General features: G+C 35.6%; 2 protein-coding genes across 2 annotated transcripts; one reads left to right on the top strand and one right to left on the bottom strand.

Annotated features, from left to right (window-relative positions):
• Nucleotides 1-889: 889 nt before the first annotated feature.
• LOC121319841 (protein MCM10 homolog) lies at nt 890-8,107 on the top strand. Its single transcript, XM_041257699.1, has 11 exons — nt 890-993; nt 1,443-1,583; nt 1,764-1,962; nt 3,404-3,569; nt 3,836-4,003; nt 4,173-4,289; nt 4,428-4,624; nt 5,031-5,119; nt 5,334-5,441; nt 5,732-5,852; nt 6,957-8,107. Exons 2-11 carry the CDS (start codon nt 1,466-1,468, stop codon nt 6,994-6,996), a joined length of 1,323 nt encoding a protein of 440 aa, XP_041113633.1. The 5' UTR covers nt 890-993; nt 1,443-1,465; the 3' UTR covers nt 6,997-8,107.
• Nucleotides 8,108-8,305: 198 nt separating this feature from the next.
• LOC121319843 (unique cartilage matrix-associated protein-like) lies at nt 8,306-13,509 on the bottom strand. Its single transcript, XM_041257701.1, has 5 exons — nt 12,691-13,509; nt 12,256-12,324; nt 12,053-12,148; nt 9,165-9,263; nt 8,306-8,832 (listed from the first exon to the last, which is right to left on the bottom strand). The coding sequence occupies exons 1-5, from the start codon at nt 12,746-12,748 to the stop codon at nt 8,735-8,737; spliced, it is 420 nt and encodes a 139-aa protein (XP_041113635.1). The 5' UTR covers nt 12,749-13,509; the 3' UTR covers nt 8,306-8,734.
• Nucleotides 13,510-14,146: the final 637 nt, after the last annotated feature.

Here is a 14,146-nt window from a genome sequence, read left to right as displayed (position 1 = left end):
ACACACACACACACACACACACACACACACACACACACACACACACACACACACACACACACACACACACACACACACACACACACACACACACACACACACACACACACACACACACACACACACACAGCTGTGCATGTCCCTTTTATAACGTAGCTCACCGCCTTTATTTTAATCCCGTACTGGAGCTTACACATATCCCATTGGTCCTACGCCACATACCAGGACCAATGGGCACAAACAAACAACAGCCAATTACAGTAGGACACAGACAGCACCTGCAGGATGCATTTACACGACACTCAACCAGCAACTGCAGGGAACACAGAGGGGGAAAGGAGCACAGTACAGTTCACAAGACACAATTACATAGATGCACGGATCGCTACATTATATATATATATATATATATATATATATATATATATATATATATATATATATATATATATATATATATATCTATGCGCTAGATCATTTAAATTATAGTGGCTTCACAATGTTGCGAAAAAAACACCCATTCTAGACTGAACTGAAACAGAAAAACTGTGGGTGCGTTCACGGAGATCATTTTGCGCTGACTCTGTGCAGAATCTGGCCAATTTATCCAATGATCTTGTAAGAATGATCTCTGTGAACTCACCCTTTACCTAAACTGGTCAGAATCTGCGCAGAATGATGTCCGTTAACGAACCTCCTCAGTTTCAACATCTTCGTCAGCTGTCTGTGTGCGCCTGACAGGTCACATTTCTGTACCCCTATAATTAAAACTGAGTGCACACTATAAATAGGTAAAACATTTTTTTTTTTTAATTACAATAAAAACAATTTAAAATCGCTGTTGTGTGTAGATTGGGGAGGAGTCTCCGGTCTGGTTATAATTTTCTAAACAGGCACCTTTAAGGACACCTACATTATTACTGTTGTTGGGGCTTGGGATTGGCGCCAGATTTCAGTGTTTCTTTGCTTCTGCAGGATCATCGGGAATATTAAGTATGGTTTTTCAAGTAATTTGCATTGTAATAAAGTATATATTATGATAATTAAAAAAGTTAGAATGATTGTGTGATCAGTACACACATCTGTCCAAGCTATGCGATGATATTTTCTTATAAATACGACTTAGGTCGCAGATGTAAACAAACTCTTTTCATTCAGGAAATTTGAGGCAAAATAAATAAATACAGTGGGAAATTCCTGTCATGGTCTTAATTGAAAACTGGTCCTTAGAGGGGGATATGCTGACTTCATAGATTGAAAAGCCTGAGAGAGCATTGTTTTAATTAGTGAGCTGGTTTTTATGTGGTCCACTGTTTATATTGCGGTTGGCTGCTAGATGAAACATATGTGAGTGCATGTAGTGATGGCTTAAATGTGATGCCAGAATATGTTTTTGTGTACTATTCTTAAAATACGATTTATTTTTGTTTATATATTTACAGGTAAGTCTACACCCATCACCCTGATGACAAATGAAGCTGAGAAGCTTCAGGACTCCCCTTGTTTTTCTTCACAGCTTAATAGCACTGGCCTTTTGAAATCCAAGCAAAGAACAGATCGTGAACCAAAGCATCCAACAACAGGTAAGAAGAAACAAGACTTTTGGAAGTCGTTGTTTTTTAAAATAGTGAGGCCGCAATCTCCGTTGCAAACCTTTACCCAAGTGCACACCACTATTGCTTCCTAATCATTACTGCTTTGTTTAAATAACGGATTATATGCACACATTTTTTTATATATTTATTTCATTGGAATAAATTAAGAGACCAAGACCCCCCATCAGAAGAATGTGGGTGCCAGCCCCTCGTCGCAGCCCCTGAGGAGCAGCAATAAACCCAACACTGTTCTCAGATCTCCTCCAGCAGCAGCAGTGCAGTCTGGCACACGGGGCCCTACAGCCAGCAGCTCAAGAGCAGCAGATCAGGATGTCACATTGGAGAGGTTCTCAGGACTCAGGCTCAGGTATATGGGCTTCAGTTATACAATAAAGGTTCTGTTATTTTAATGATTCATCAGCTTGCTTGTTTGGGGTTCACTTTGTTATTTTATAGGGATGTGCTTTTGGTAAATTTTTATGAACGTTTAAATGCTATGCAGGTGTTAGCATTTAAACTACATTTACACACACACACTCTGTATATTACATTCAGATGTATGCTGACAGCCCTGGTTAGTATTTTCTAAGCAAAGAAACCCTATGTTTAACATGCATTACTAAAAAAGCAATAGAATCTAAAAAGAAATAAAAATAAGCCCAATGGGAATTGGTCTTTTTAAAAGTATTTGTACTGCACTATTGAGGTGCACCTGTGCTGGCCCTGTAGGCACAAAGTGAGTAAACTAAACAAATTTTTCACCGCAAAATAAAACCAATAATAATAATTGAAAAAAAGAAAACCTACAGCTTACATATGTTACAGAATCTATCAAAAGCACAGATTCCAATATGTTGTTATAGTAACTCTACTCTTCAGGGATCGGTGGCACATGGGAAAATGGGATATATATATATATATATATATATATATATATATATATATATATATATATATATATATATATATATATATATATATAATAAATTATAATATAAGACACTGTTTACTGTACATATAGTTCCTAAATAAAAAAAAATTTTAAAAATTGTTTTACTAAACGTATTTTCACATACCATTTAATTTCGTATTATGAATACGCAAGTCAGAATTTATTATTATTATTATTGAAAGAAAAAAAAAATAATAATTTTAAAATCGTATTATCCATATTCACAGGGATCTAATGGCTAAATGAATGTCAGTTGCCATCTAGGGCATTCTGTTTATTATGGGTATTTGCTTTTTACTGCCATCAGTAACTTCATCCACAGTAATTTCTGAATGTTTTAATTTCATATGGTGAAGCATTGAACTTGTGTTTTTGTGATACAGCACTTTTGTTTGGCATAATTATTTACATACCACGTTTTTCTTGTCCGGTGCCTTAAAGTACATGGCTTTGCCTTGTTTCTTTGTTTAGATGCCATTTTATTAAAAATATATAACAAAAATATGTAACAAACGTCAGAAATCTTTCTGTTGCAGCAATTAGAAAAGCTACTTGGAGGTAATTGCCAAACCCCTTCCTTTTTATAATATCCGGCTTAATGTGGCACCAGAACAGTCGGATATGCGACAGACTGGCTGTATATGAGCATAAATTTGTCACGTGACTGGTTATACCTAAACATATTATTCAACATTTAACTACTTCTTTTAGTTTAAACATTTAAAATTCATATCCCTGTTATTTTGATAATTAAAAGTTTGCCATTTCTTTTTTAAAGGGAACATTTGCCTGATTAACATTTTAAAAAGTACTGAAATAAATAATTCACTCCACTTGTATGTTTTGTCTTGTCCAGGAGGCCTCGAGTGTCCTCCACTGAAATGGAGCGCAAGATGTCTGACCGAAAGATGATCCGTCTATCCCAGCTGCCGGAGAAGCTGGCCCGGGAGAAACTGGATGAGAGTGACTGGGTTACCTTTGGGGTGGTTGTAAATAAATACACTCCTCAGAGCTCTAGCAGTGTAAGTGGACTGGGTTTAGTCTGTGAAAAGGTTTCTCACTGAAAATATCTTTATTTCTCAACAGTGTTTGTTTTCAAAGTTATGAAGATGATGTTTGTTTCAGTAATACTTCAATAATAAACATTGTTTTTTGGAAGTGTACTTATATGTAATGCTTAATTTTAGTGGCCTAGACCAATTCATAAGGTTATTCGGATACAAGATTATTTGCATACTTATTCCATACACGTGCCATTTTTTTAAACTTAATTTATTATTTTTTTCAGGGTAAAACCTTCAGTATCTGGCGTCTCACTGACCTTCGTAACCTGGATGTGTATGTTTCCCTGTTCCTGATTGGAGATGTTCACAAAGAACACTGGAAGACAGACCCAGGGACTGTTATCGGCATCCTCAATCCAAACCCAATGAAACCAAAGGAGGGCTCGGATGGGGTGAGTTTGAATCAAACCAATCCAACAAAAAGCAAAAATTCAGACCCTTTGCAGTAAGTATGGAACTTCTGCTTTAACTAAAATGTTGTGTAGTTATCTACAATCCAAAGAGTATTCTTTCAAGCAAGAAATAAAATTATTTATGTTCTGGTTTCCCTCTGTGGTCCAGGTCTGTTTGTCAGTGGATCACCCGCAGAAGGTCATGCTCATGGGGGAGGCACAAGATTTTGGGACCTGCAGAGCGAAGAAGAAAAATGGAGATCCTTGTACTCATATTGTGAACTTGGTGTGTGGCTTAGGAGTGTTCCAAAACTCATGTATTACTTTCCATAATAAACAGTCTTAACTTACTGTCCTGAATAGAAACTTAATCTGTATCTCAATACGAGTTTCTTCATACATTTTCAAATTTTGGTCCATACAGAACGAGTGTCAATTCTGCCAGTACCGTGTGAAAGCACAGTATAAAAAACTGAGTTCCAAGAGATCAGAGCTGCAGTCCAGTTTCTCAGGAAGAGTCCCTGGTAAGCAGAAAGGGAAGGGAGGCAGTCTGAAGGAGCGGCTGTGCCAAGGCGGCTTTCATTACGGAGGAGTTTCTTCAGCATCTTGTGCAGCCTCGCTGTAAGCATTGTGTGTTTTTTTTTTTTTTTTTTTTTTACTCTTGTTACCTGTGTTTGATACACTTGTTATCCATAACTTACTGTATGCTTAAGGTTTTTACAGGTTTTGGATGGTCTTGAGTAGCACTGGCTTGGTATTCTTAGTTCTGATTGGTGGATCCTGTCAGCTTTAAGTTGATTACTATTGTGTTATTTTATTTTTCTACTATTACCGGTAACTACCTGGTCATAAAAATGTTTTGGTCTTTATTATTATGAAAACCTTTCTTAGTAAAAAATAAAATAAATAAATATATAGTGCATAAAATTGTCTGTGTTCTGTGTGTACTCATGCTGTAACAAGGGGTATTGTGTTAGTTTAGACATTTTTCCAGGCTTATAATTTAGTGTTTTTTCCTTTTTCACAGTTCTATTTCTAAGAAGCCGGTTCAGTCGACTTTGAGTAATTTATTTGTTAAAGGAGCGGACTGTATTGCCAAAGAAGCGCAGAAAAACGGTAAGAGACAGAACCGTTTGTAATTGCTCTAAATAGAACGAGGGACAGATCTCTTTATTTTTAGACAGTTATGTTGTTGAATGTGTTAACTGGATTCAATCACATAGTGTTTTGTGACATTAAAAAGGGTATACATATTAAAAGAAATATCAAAAAGTAACATAATAATGACAAAGGTTAATGGAAATGCCCCTGATTATGTCTATGTGTTTAGCAATGCAGTCGAATGGGGCACCAGTATGCTCAGATGAATTTAAGAACTTGATGGATGTGCCAACGCCAGGTGCACTGAACCTGAAAAGACATTTAACCCAAGCTTCGGGTAAATCCATTTTACATAAAAATTCTGTATAATGCTTTAGTAGTGATTAGTTTGCTTTAATTAAACAAATTCACAAGCATCACTATATTGGACTTAGACATTGTGTCTTGGATATGTCTCTCTTGATTACAGGATCTTTGTATTCAGATGTATCTTTTATTATTCTTTGCTGAAATTTGGTGTTGGGGGGTGGTCAGAGAGACATATTAGGACATAATCTCTACAGCGTATTAAATTCGATACTGGCTGTTGCAAAGGTAAAGTAACAATGGCAGTTTTTTTTTTTTTAGTAGGTCTAAATGGAAAGCCAGTGCAAGCTATCCAGTCTATATCAGCAACCGAGCTATTAAAACAACAGAAGCAACAGATGTTGGAAGCAAGGAAGAAACGATCAGAAGATATTCAAAGAAGGTAGTTTACTGTAGCACGTTCAACGATTTTGACACCACTTCATTATAGAAATTGTACTTTGTACTGTTCAGGGATCTTTCTGGACCCCCATTACATTATAGGGATGGGTCAGTGTGGCAAGATGGCTTACAGGTGACGTCAGACCAGGAAGGAGACACACACACAGTACTGGGAGGTATGAAGCGCTGTTGTGTGTGTGTGTGTGTGTTAAATAAATTAAATACCTGCAAATAAACAGAGACAAGTGTCACGCTGGTGTAAAACCAGCAGGGATAGCAATTGTTATTGATATTCTTCTAAACTCACGTCTCTTGTTCCATCACTAGCACGCTTAACCCAGAGGAGTGGCTAATCCGTTTCTTTTATACATACGTGACTGAGCTTGATTGCTTGTTAATTATTCAGTTGGCTCAGGCACAGTCTGCATGTGAAGTGATTTGTCAGGGTAATTTACTCTTTCCTGCTGACATAACAGTTCCCAAATACATACATTCTGATTATCATTATTACGGTATATAATGGTTAACCCTTTGCGGTCCTGTGTCAGACCAGGTCTGACATTACAATTTTCCCTTTCGGGTCTGACATCATCAAAAGACGCCAAGCACAAGTCTCTAGTTGTTTTTTCTCAGAAAAAAGCAGAGAAAACCTTTCAATGGCCGAGTGAGACCAATAGGAGCCTAGAGAAGCGGAACAAAAAACAAAAAAGGGGGGGGGGGGGAGATCTGAGCAATACACAGTCCCTGCACCACTGCACAACTTCTTTTATTACTCTGCTCTCTCACTTGAACTTTCCATCCACATAATCATCGCCATCATTTTGCCCTTTTTTTTTTTTTTTTTGGAAAGAATGCTATACAGTATGTCAGTAACAATGTCTTATAATGTCATTGTTATACCGTCCCATCCCTATTACACTATGCACATAATAACAAGTAACGTATTAAAAACGACGTGCTCTACAGATCGTGGTACAAGAGCGAATTGTTACTAATGCTGGTGTTTTTAACTAATGATTCCAACTAAATGCGGAACCTTTCAGTTGTATAAATGTTTTTTCTAATGTTTTTTAATGCAACCACATCATTTTTTTTTTTTTTTCAGGAGAAGAAAGGGCCCAAAATTGGTGCAGAGCTGCTTTTGACAAGAGGAGAGGAGCAGCCAAAATTCCTCAACAGTTTACAGTGATTACAGGCCCTGATACTTTACACACAGATCCACATTACCATGGCCCAGGTGTTTGGCCTGTTTTTTTTTTTTTTTTTTTTTTTAATCCAGAAAACAGGGTGTCTGGTTAAAATGTGTCTGCTGTTTCATACATGTCCTTGTGCTTAAAGTGAAGCTCCTTCAAGACAGGTGGCTAGTGTTCATGAAAATGAATTTCTTATTGTGAAATTTATTGATTAGTATTTTCATTTTGCTGTGGCTATGATGTGAACTGAAGATTCTTTACCCAATGAAATCTTCATGCAGTGTGTTTGACATTCAAACCGTTAAAGTGTACTCATAGGTGTAATATACCATTGTGAACAAGAAAACACGCAAGTTTGTTTATAAGAAGGAATGTGTGGGTGGAGATTATATGTCAAACTTGTTTTATATACATTTTTTAAATAAAACATGATGTACAATAAGATATCCATTCATAGAAATAAATGCTATTTTAAACATGGTTCCATTGTATTTTTGTTTGCTGTTCCACAAGTGATATTTGTAATGCAAACATATTACAATACAATTAGGTTTTGTTTGTATATCCTTTGTGCAGAACTGTCATATGTGCTTGCACTGTACAAGGTTAATGACCATTTCATTTTCTTCTGTAAAATTATTTTAAGAACAAAATATTTAATGTGTAAATAAACGTGCTTCGGATGTACTGGTGTATACAATACTTAATGAGCCAAACCTGTTTAAGTTGGTCATGTATACCGTATGCATAACGTAAGCAGCTAAAATACACATAAATTGTCATTGAGGTTTCCAAACTTGAAAAACAGCTTGTTCTTTCAAAAATAATATGTATTCCACATCCACGGCATGAGTACATAAACATACTGAAGACTTATTTTTCATTGTTTCTAAGATTAGGAATGTATGGTAAATATGTGGCACTGTTCAAGCTTTCAGAAGATCCAGCCTCTGTGTCTTTTTCATTTGTAAATGTTACCTCCTCAGTTTCATGAGAGCTCCTTGTCCACAGTGTCTTGATATGTTTGTATATTTTTTAGTTTTTATATAGATTAAACAAAGTTTGCTGAGGTTAGAGTATGTATTTTTTATACATGGTTTGCAATACAGACTGTATGCAATAAGTCTTCACATCACAATATGTTATAATATAAAGCACAAAGATGTCCAAACAAGGTGACTGCATCTAATTTAATTTTAAAGTAAATTTTTAAAAATGGCCTGTCAGTTCAAGACCTATTATTTAGATACCTTCACACATCTTTACACTTTAGATCATTTTATTGAGTCCTCCATTTCAAAAGAATCAATTTTCAAACCACTAGAAGAAACTGTCTTGAACATTTACAAAGCTAGTTAAACTTTTTGTTTCATTATAGCTTGTGCCTTATTTTACCTTTATACAAAAACCTTTAATATACCATTGCCTTTAAATCTACATAATAAAAGTTTTACAATATTTGATATGAATCTAGTTACATTTTTACAAAACAAGTTTCTGAAGGCTGACATGGCTAAATTGGCTAAAGAAATGCACTATGAAAAGCTGTATACTTTTTTTTTCTTAATGACTTCAAGCTGATACGTTATTCTTAATTGTTTGATATAATATAAACATGTGTAACCACACATTAGTGAGATGTAGATTTTGGCATGGTGTCCTTTTTTGTCGATTGTGTTCAGTGCAGGGTTTAAATGTGGTGGCGGTTGTACTGGTAAGATGGGTAGAGGCCGTCATAGTGGTACTCACGCCACTGTTCAGTCTTCTCACGGTTTCTCTCCTGCTGCTCTGTAGGGCAACAGTAAAGGCTTCAGTGACACTCAAAAGGGACTAATGGGTAACAGTGTTATCTACTTGAATGTTACTTCAGAAGTGGGAAGCTGATAAAAAAAAAAAAAAAATATTGAAATGATTTGTAGGATGAAATATGAATACTCTGGCAACTCTGTTCTTCTATATCCTGCGTAAATGTTACTTTTGTGAAAATAAGCAGTTGCCTTGCAGTTCAAATGCCTATTTTTGCAAGATCACAAAGATAATCTGGTTATATGTTGTGCTGATTCCAGGGCTAGGAAAGGGTGAAGTGGGTGAAAAGGAAAGAGGAAGAGTTGTTTTCTTACCGTCACGCTCCTCCTCTACATAGTTTTCAAATTCATTTCTCTGCTCTTCGTAATACTCCCTCCTGCGTTCATCCGCAGCTAATCTCTGCCTGTTCTCGGCTGCAGTAACAAAAAAGCTCAAAAAACTTAGAAATGTGTTTAATACAACAGTATATTAAACAAAAATATACAGTACACTATTTGAACACAGTTTTTCATTGGAAACAGATGTTACAGATCAATTAAACTTTAAAAATGTACTGGTATAATAATAAAAAAAAGATTGCAGTCGACCCCCTTTATCTGAACTGTGTCCCATAATTTTGTCTGAAAGTGTGTTCACTGGCTCCATCAAAATGTTGTCTTTGTGCTGCTTCCAGCCTACGATAGAAATGTGACGTGTTTGACAGAAGGAATGCCATCTTGTGCCAAGTTTAGCTTTGGGATTATCAAACCCAGCTAATGCATATGCATATCTCCTGACTTCCAGCTCCTTTGCAGATGCGATTGGTAATGTTCCTGATGCTTTGTTTAATGTGCAGTGTGTCTCGCACACTTGATAAATGTATACTGTAGAGTCTTTTGTTGCCGTTACCCCTTTTTCTCCGTTCACCTTTATGATTCTTTATTATTCCCAAGCCTGTGTAAAATAATTTCCAGTAGAAGCCTATGGTACAGCACACCTCTTAAACAATTTCATCATGACATGCTCTTCTTTGTTATAGTGTGATCAGCATGATCTACTTTTTCTCCCAGTATGTAAACTGCTTGTTTAAGATGACTAATATATTGGATTTGATAAACCAGTATTTTGAATTCAGCTGCAATGTGCACTAAGCAAATACAGCATGTGTTTCTTTGAGTACATAAATAAACTGTATTACCATGATTAATACAAATTCTAAATATAAAGCATGGATCACTTTGATTTTTTAAAATGTTTTATTTGGCAACCAAAGGTTTTTCTGGCACATTTCATCAATGATTCATTTTTACTGTCTAGACTTGACTGGAAACTAGTCCTGCTGGAGGGCTACTGCCTCTGCTTAGTAATCTTATGCTATCATGCAATTGCCTGTAGCCACACATCCCTGGCTCATGGAACATTACTCTTAACTCCTAAGATCAGGAACCAATTCAAAAGCAATGTGTTGGCTTCCTTCTTCAGTTATTGAAGACTGCTTTAAAGGGGGAAGAGATTCAAAGCTATGACCTTTCTGGGGCACAGTACAAACACATAACCACAGCATTCCATAACCCAATACAGTGTGTGTGTGTGTGTGTGTATATATATCATGGCAGTCAACTAAAAACCAGAGCCCATTAATTTCATGCTTGTTTAGCTGGGGCTTACCACATCTTTCTTGTGGTAAAGTTGCAAACAACATCCGGATTTGAACATGAAGCATTAAGTAATAACTAAATATGGTAGAAAATGATTTATAACCACCAATGAATGTTGAGGGGTGTAGATTGTAGGCCTGGATAAGACAGTTGTAGGTCACCAGGTAGTGCCACATTCTACAACTGGTAAACAATAAGACAATAAGACTCCCCCCAACACACACACACACACACCACTTCAAGATTATATATATATTTTTCAATTAAACCCTTCGCTGTGAAGTTGTTGCTCTTAATTATTCATATAGATCTATGCAATGTATATATAGATTGTATATTATACAGCAAGTTTTGAAAGGTCTAGCTTTGAATACAGTAGATTTTTAAACATTTATTTAAAACAACATACATTTTACTTCTTATATAAATGTAATACTTCATGATCGTATATGGAGTGATTGGTTTTTCTCACTGAGGATGATTGCTTACTGGTTATCAAGCTATCCTCACTCTGTTTCTACCAATGAATCAAAGGCCAACACTTCAAGTGACTTAGTTAACAGTTATTTATCACTACTTTTTATAGTTATAGTAGGTTTTTATTTTATTTTGTTTTTAATTTTTTACAGCACTGAAGAAGAATGAAGTAGAAACAGTTCAAAATTATAAAATTCATTTCCGGGCAAACTCAATAAAATGATTGTACAATAGTGCATTTAAATGGACTAAATCAGCCTTCCACTGTTCCTCACCACCTCCCGGCCCAATTGCAGAGTTGTTTTTTTACACTCCAGGGGTTAACTTTTCCAGCTACAGCATACACATTTCTTACCTACCAATAGCATTAAGCCATTTTTCCAAATTTTGAATAGACTAGCTTTTCTTTAATTAGGCTAAAAAAAAAATCCCCAAAAAATAGAATTTGTACCATGACCAAAATATTTTTAGAGGCAAAGAAATTGGTCAAAATTACTAAGGAATATCTATTTTATCTAGTGCTCCCCAAATGTTTTATGTAAGAAACCAAGGTGCTGACTTCTCCATTCTGCCCTGCGCCTCCTACAACAGCCTGCTAGAGACAAGCATAATGTATTTCTCTTTACTGAGCTGCACAGCGCCTCAAACATATTTGAATAAGAAAACTTGTATATCCCCAAAGTATGTCCAGCCAGTGCACACTTTAAATAACATAATAATTCTTATCAAGCAACTATCATGCATTTGTCTCCTGCAAATAAGAAATTACTTAAAATACATTTTATAAATAACATTCTAGTAGTAAAGTAGTATCCATACTTAAAGTATGTTATCCATACCTGCATAAAATAATAATAATAATTAAAAAAAAAACACAAAAAAATCTTAATATTAATCTACATCAGCTGCTATTTGGATTAAAATGTGGTTTATCTCCTGATAGATGTCAATAAAGTGTTACTGTCCTATATTCTTTAGACAGAATTATCTTCTTTACTTCTTTATCTGTCCGCAGCCTAGAGAGCGCAAAGTTTCAGGGGAAATCTAAGGTGGCACAAAAACGTTGAGAATGTTTGAAACAGCCTCACCATTCACTTCATCTTTGGACTTTGGGGATCTCCTGCCACGTCGTTTTAAAAAGGTGGTTGCTTCAGATTCCTGCATGAAAATCCTCTTTTTCATATCTGCAATTCAAAACTAACTTTTTAAATATGTCAACTTAAATATATGAATGTATCATTGCATATAATTCAATTTAAGGTGGAAGAAAAGTGATCCAGATTCTACTTACTTTCCCCAGCCTCTGTCTTTATGTCTGACTTGTCAGTTCGGACAGCTGCACTTTCAGCTTCATTAGCAACTTGAAAATGAAAACAATAAAAAAGCTCATTATTCAGTGACATACTTTGCATAGTAAAAATGAATAAGCAATATTTTATTTTACTTTTTTTACCTGGATGATTAATACCTTTTTCTCATATTCATATATTGTAGCCAGTTTTGAACATATTAGTCTATAAAAAACTAATAGTTTCAAATTAAGGACTGCTTTTGTATTTTCAGTTGACTAGTACTTCAAACTTCTTTTAGAAACTGTATTTTATTTAGCATTTTTCTATGTTTATATATTAAATATTATTTAAATATTTTACCAAATTCACCTTAGAATACATTTCCCATGTATGTTTTACTACATTTTATTCAAAGCAGAATACACTTTACTTACTTGCCAGTATTAAAACCGTTGCAAGCAAAGAAATGAAGATGATCTGATTCCAGTTCATTTTTGCAGAGCTCTCACTGAGGGACCAGAACAATGGTGAATGAAGTCAGTCTACCAGTTTGGGGTGGAAATTCCTCATGTGTTTAATAGACAGGCTAGGAGCCTGGGTTTCATGGGTAAAGGGGAGGTGCACTGAGCAGTTACTCCAATGTAGTCTTCACCACAAGAACATAAAGATATTTAAACACCAAGCCCAATGGTCACTATGCTTGGTATAGTTGTGTGACAGGGAGCTGGTACTTGTTTGACAACATATAATGGCAAAGGTCAATGCCACTGACATGTATGCTATAGTACAGGAACATTACATCTTTTTTTATTTCTTTTTCATTCAGAATACATGGGTTAAACACAGAAACAGGAGGGGAACAAGATGATGAATGTTGTCTCACATGTTTTTCGGTCCTTATGATTTCAGGTTGTCAGAAGTAGTTAAGAGCTGCTATTTTCCAGTACCACAGTATAGCCTTAAGCTATGTATATTTTTTGTATTTCTTTTTACAATTTCATTTATTTTTATTTTTCTATACTGTGGGCATGAATATGTGAATATAATACAGTCTTGTTTACACCTTTGAAGAAAATGTATTATATAAAATATTTACTAGTGTTGTCCCTAGCGAGCAGCCACTGTAACCAGCCTACTAACTGTTGACAAATGGTGCAGAATAAAGGTGAATTTAAAATCAAACAATATTGTGGTTACTAATGAAGCCCTCAACACTATTTGTGACATTTCATTTAAACAGTATCGGTATTTAGGCTCACTGAATTCCCCAAATCTTAAAACATATCAGAACATACAGCATATCCTACTGTAAAGTCTCACTGAACCATTTCTCTAGTTAAATCTCGATGAGGCATCATTCTGTGTTTTTTTTTTCCTTTAAAAATTTGGAATGGTCCCAAAAACCAGTGAATGTTTAGATTGCTTTCTAAACTCTCCAGAGGTTAACAGTGACAGCCTGGCACCAGCTGTGTGTAACAGTGCAGTCAGTGTGCAGTCAGTGCATGTGAGAGTGAGCTATCAATCACTGCCTCAGCATTTTACCAGGTTAAATTGTATAACCTCTTTGCAAGCTGCCAAGAGAGAGGTCTTGGTACAAAGAAAAACAGTAAAACCTCGAGCAGCCTAAAAGGACCATGTACAGTTTACAGTTCTAATGCTTCTTTTCCTAGGTTTTAAACAATACCAGGGCCAGACATTGCCTCATTAGCCCCCCACCCCCACCCCCATTTTGATTCAGCTTTGAAAGAAACTAAAGACATTAGTAAGCTGCTTAAAGATGAATGATGGTTTGTTTTTACAAATAGTGTAATGATCTGGAATGGGTTATTAAAGCCTTGCAGCTCCTAATACTATTAGCACCGCCCACAAAATGGTAGATTGGAGAGTTGT

Source organism: Polyodon spathula, chromosome 8, assembly GCF_017654505.1.
Source record: "Polyodon spathula isolate WHYD16114869_AA chromosome 8, ASM1765450v1, whole genome shotgun sequence".
In the NCBI taxonomy this organism is placed as follows: Eukaryota; Metazoa; Chordata; class Actinopteri; order Acipenseriformes; family Polyodontidae; genus Polyodon; species Polyodon spathula.
This window is presented reverse-complemented; position numbering and strand designations above follow the sequence as displayed.